General features: G+C 49.3%; 1 protein-coding gene across 1 annotated transcript in view; it reads right to left on the bottom strand.

Annotated features, from left to right (window-relative positions):
• Window positions 1–5,000, bottom strand: part of card9 (caspase recruitment domain family, member 9) — a 10,602-nt gene that overhangs the window by 1,838 nt on the left and 3,764 nt on the right. Inside the window, exons 6-10 of the mRNA XM_061072086.1 lie at window positions 4,885–4,968; window positions 3,846–4,046; window positions 3,227–3,352; window positions 2,413–2,580; window positions 2,222–2,279 (exon numbers count right to left, since the gene is read on the bottom strand). Of these exons, the coding sequence (XP_060928069.1) occupies window positions 2,222–2,279; window positions 2,413–2,580; window positions 3,227–3,352; window positions 3,846–4,046; window positions 4,885–4,968 (637 nt within the window). The remainder of the gene's footprint in view (window positions 1–2,221; window positions 2,280–2,412; window positions 2,581–3,226; window positions 3,353–3,845; window positions 4,047–4,884; window positions 4,969–5,000) is intronic.

Genomic DNA, 5,000 nt, shown 5'->3' with positions numbered 1-5,000 from the left:
ATGTAACAGGTCACGTGACAGGATGTAACAGGATGTAACACGTCACGTGACAGGATGTAACACGTCAGGTGACAGGATGCAACAGGTCAGGTGACAGGATGTAACAGGATGTAACAGGTCAGGTGACAGGATGTAACAGGTCAGGTGACAGGATGTAACAGGTCAGGTGACAGGATGTAACACGTCACGTGACAGGATGTAACAGGTCAGGTGACAGGATGTAACACGTCACGTGACAGGATGTAACACGTCACGTGACAGGATGCAACACGTCAGGTGACAGGATGTAACAGGTCACGTGACAGGATGTAACAGGATGTAACAGGTCACGTGACAGGATGTAACACGTCACGTGACAGGATGTAACAGGTCACGTGACAGGATGTAACAGGATGTAACACGTCACGTGACAGGATGTAACACGTCAGGTGACAGGATGCAACAGGTCACGTGACAGGATGTAACAGGTCAGGTGACAGGATGTAACAGGATGTAACAGGTCAGGTGACAGGATGTAACAGGTCAGGTGACAGGATGTAACAGGTCAGGTGACAGGATGTAACACGTCACGTGACAGGATGTAACAGGTCAGGTGACAGGATGTAACAGGTCAGGTGACAGGATGTAACAGGTCACGTGACAGGATGTAACAGGTCACGTGACAGGATGTAACACTTCACGTGACAGGATGTAACAGGTCAGGTGACAGGATGTAACAGGTCAGGTGACAGGATGTAACAGGTCAGGTGACAGGATGTAACAGGATGTAACACGTCACGTGACAGGATGTAACACGTCACGTGACAGGATGTAACAGGTCAGGTGACAGGATGTAACAGGTCAGGTGACAGGATGTAACAGGTCACGTGACAGGATGTAACAGGTCACGTGACAGGATGTAACAGGTCACGTGACAGGATGTAACAGGTCAGGTGACAGGATGTAACAGGTCACGTGACAGGATGTAACAGGTCACGTGACAGGATGTAACACGTCACGTGACAGGATGTTACAGGTCACGTGACAGGATGTAACAGGTCACGTGACAGGATGTAACAGGTCAGGTGACAGGATGTAACACGTCACGTGACAGGATGTAACACGTCAGGTGACAGGATGTAACAGGTCAGGTGACAGGATGTAACAGGATGTAACACGTCACGTGACAGGATGTAACACGTCACGTGACAGGATGTAACACGTCACGTGACAGGATGTAACACGTCAGGTGACAGGATGTAACAGGTCACGTGACAGGATGTAACAGGTCAGGTGACAGGAAGTAACAGGTCACGTGACAGGATGTAACAGGTCACGTGACAGGATGTTACAGGTCACGTGACAGGATGTAACAGGTCACGTGACAGGATGTAACAGGTCACGTGACAGGATGTAACAGGTCAGGTGACAGGATGTAACAGGTCAGGTGACAGGATGTAACAGGTCAGGTGACAGGATGTAACAGGTCAGGTGACAGGATGTAACACGTCACGTGACAGGATGTAACACGTCACGTGACAGGATGTAACACGTCAGGTGACAGGATGTAACAGGTCACGTGACAGGATGTAACAGGTCACGTGACAGGATGTAACAGGTCACGTGACAGGATGTAACAGGTCACGTGACAGGATGTAACAGGTCACGTGACAGGATGCAACAGGTCACGTGACAGGATGTAACAGGTCACGTGACAGGATGTAACAGGTCAGGTGACAGGATGTAACAGGTCAGGTGACAGGATGTAACAGGTCACGTGACAGGATGTAACAGGTCAGGTGACAGGATGTAACAGGTCACGTGACAGGATGTAACACGTCACGTGACAGGATGTAACACGTCACGTGACAGGATGTAACAGGTCAGGTGACAGGATGTAACAGGTCAGGTGACAGGATGTAACAGGTCAGGTGACAGGATGTAACACGTCACGTGACAGGATGTAACAGGTCACGTGACAGGATGTAACAGGTCAGGTGACAGGATGTAACAGGTCAGGTGACAGGATGTAACAGGTCAGGTGACAGGATGTAACACGTCACGTGACAGGATGTAACAGGTCACGTGACAGGATGTAACAGGTCAGGTGACAGGATGTAACAGGTCACGTGACAGGATGTAACAGGTCACGTGACAGGATGTAACAGGTCACGTGACAGGATGTAACAGGTCACGTGACAGGATGTAACAGGTCACATGACCAACAACCAACAACTCTGACCTTCTACTTTCGTATCTGTCGGTTCCTCATCTTCATCACTGCTCCCACTCCTCTCCCACTGAAAGAGACAGCTATCATCATGACATCATCATGACATCATCGTGACATCATCATTACATTCCACACCTGCTGTCATTAACACACTTGTCAGTCTGAGCTGCATCAGCCAATCACAACATCCTCCTTCTCACCTGCAGGAGGCATGTGCTCCGTTGTAGCTCCTCCCCCTGTGACCTCAGCAGGAGGATCTCCAGCCTATCAGATTGCTCGGTGAGTTGTCTGACCTGCTCCCTGCACCGATCCTTCTCCTGCAGGAGCAGCCGCACCTCCTCCTGTTGCTCCGCCCACGACGACAGCGCCTGCAACAATCAGAGAGATGGTTCTAAAAGAGCAGACTCCAAGCAGAGACCTGGAGAACCAGAACCTGGAGAACCAGAACCTGGAGAGCAAGAACCTGGAGAGCAAGAACCTGGAGAACCAGAACCTGGAGAACCAGAACCTGGAGAGCAAGAACCTGGAGAACCAGAACCTGGAGAGCAAGAACCTGGAGAACCAGAACCTGGAGAGCCGGAACCTGGAGAACCGGAACCCGGAGAACCGGAACCTGGAGAACCAGAACCTGGAGAGCCGGAACCTGGAGAACCGGAACCTGGAGAACCAGAACCTGGAGAGCAAGAACCTGGAGAACCAGAACCTGGAGAGCCGGAACCTGGAGAACCGGAACCTGGAAAGCCAGAACCTGGAGAGCAAGAACCTGGAGAGCAAGAACCTGGAGAGCAAGAACCTGGAGAACCAGAACCTGGAGAACCAGAACCTGGAGAGCCGGAACCTGGAGAACCGGAACCCGGAGATCCAGAACCTGGAGAACCGGAACCTGGAGAACCAGAACCTGGAGAGCAAGAACCTGGAGAACCTTCCTGCTGTCCTGTGGTTTTACAGGGACAGGAAGTGACTTGCAGTCAGCAGCCCGCCCCCCCGCCCCCCCGCCCGGGTGGATCTCCTCACCTTGTCCCTCTCTCGGACCACCTCCTCCAGCTGTCGGAGGGTTTGCTTGTTTCGTTGACGGTACATCCGGGTGTCTCCCTTCAGCTGAGTGCAGCACAGCTCCAGCTCCTCCTTCTCTTCCAGACTCTGAAAACAAAGTCACCCAGCGTCAGCCCGACCTCTGACCTCACTGACATCTCTTCTACATGGAAACCAGACGTGAGACATGTGGACATTTACTCTAATAATCAGACATCTTGTGTGCACGAGACAAACAGACTTGCTGGTTTCTGTCAAATTCACTTCCTCCAGTCGTTCACAATAAAAGCCTTCAAAAAGTTGAGGTGACAGAATTTTCTCTGCAACATTTGTAACTAAAGTCCCCTCCTGTGGTTGATTGTCTCCACCAATCACGGCCGTTTTAGTCACCTTCCTTTTATTTAAGATTCTTATGAGGTCACTGACCTTTGACCTATGTCTACTGGAATCTAATCAGTTCATCTTTGACTTTAACTTAAGCTTGTACAAAATTTGAAGAAAGAAGCTCTTGAGGTATCGTGTTCACAGGAATAGGACGGACGACCTGACATGTGTCCTCCTGCCACTAGGTGTCCCCAGAGGCAATGAAAGTGGTTCTGACCCGAGAGCGCTGGTCCTCTGCTCTGTGGAGATCTCGTCTCAGTCTCATCACTGTCGTGACCAGGTTCATCTGAGGAGGAGGAACTCCTTCCTTCTCCTCCTTCTTGTCCGTGGTTTTCTTCTCCTCTTTACTCTCCTCCCTCTTCTCCTCCCCTCTGTTTGGATGGAAGAACGTCTCCGAGGCCAGAGCCAGACTCCTGCTCTGAAAACACACCTGTCCACACGTCAGTCGCTGAGATACATGATGCAGCATCATTCTGCTCATGTACACTTTCAACTCTTTTCTCTCTTTTCTCTTCAATGTGACATTTTTAAACTCGGTGTCAGATGATGTCTGGAAGTGAGATCACCAGCAGGGGGCAGCATCTGAGATTCAGAGGACATATTATTTGTGCGTATTATAAGTGTGATGTTTTGTGGCTGAAAGAAACTGAAGTCAGTTGAAGTGTAAGAAATCAATCTGTTGAAATCTGTTAAACCTGAAGAAGCAGAGGTGAGACTGAGTGAAATGTCCTCGACTTCTTCATGATTCAGTTCTTAGATAATAAATCCACCTTCAGTGCTCTTTTTTCCTCTGTGTGCTGGTATCCACAAGAAATATTCATATTTTGAAATCTGATTCTCAAATATCTCATTAAATCTTATTGTGGATGAACATGACTTCAACAACATTAATGCTGAACATGAATCTGTTCCCAGAACCACGTCCTGTGTCCTAACTGGTCCCTGTGATTCTGCTCCTGTTCACTGAACCTGCTTTAATGAAACCAGCAGCTGCTCTTCCTGTGAGAGGATCTTTGGATCATCTGTGTAAGGTCAGGGGTCACACCTGGAACAAATGTTTCATCTGATGTTTGAAATCTATCTTCCACCAAAACTGCACTGTTGCCACAATCTTTACATTCTATTTCCAAAAAAGTTATCAGCAAACAGTGCTTCTTCTTCTTTGTTTGGTTTATTGTCGTTGGAACTGAACAAAGAAGGAGGAGGACATGTTAAAGAAGAAGAAGAGGAGCGGGATGAAGAGTGTGGGACTTCACCTCCTGCAGTGGCCTCAGTGTTCGGCGTCTCAGCAGTCGAGTCTGACCTTCAGCTTGCAGCACGGAGTTTTTCAGACGCTCCACCTGCACACACACACAGGTCAGAGGTCATCAGC

This window comes from Limanda limanda, chromosome 5 (assembly GCF_963576545.1).
Source record: "Limanda limanda chromosome 5, fLimLim1.1, whole genome shotgun sequence".
Classification (NCBI taxonomy): domain Eukaryota; kingdom Metazoa; phylum Chordata; class Actinopteri; order Pleuronectiformes; family Pleuronectidae; genus Limanda; species Limanda limanda.
Note: the sequence above shows the minus strand (reverse complement) of the source record. Positions and strands in the feature narration are given on the sequence as shown.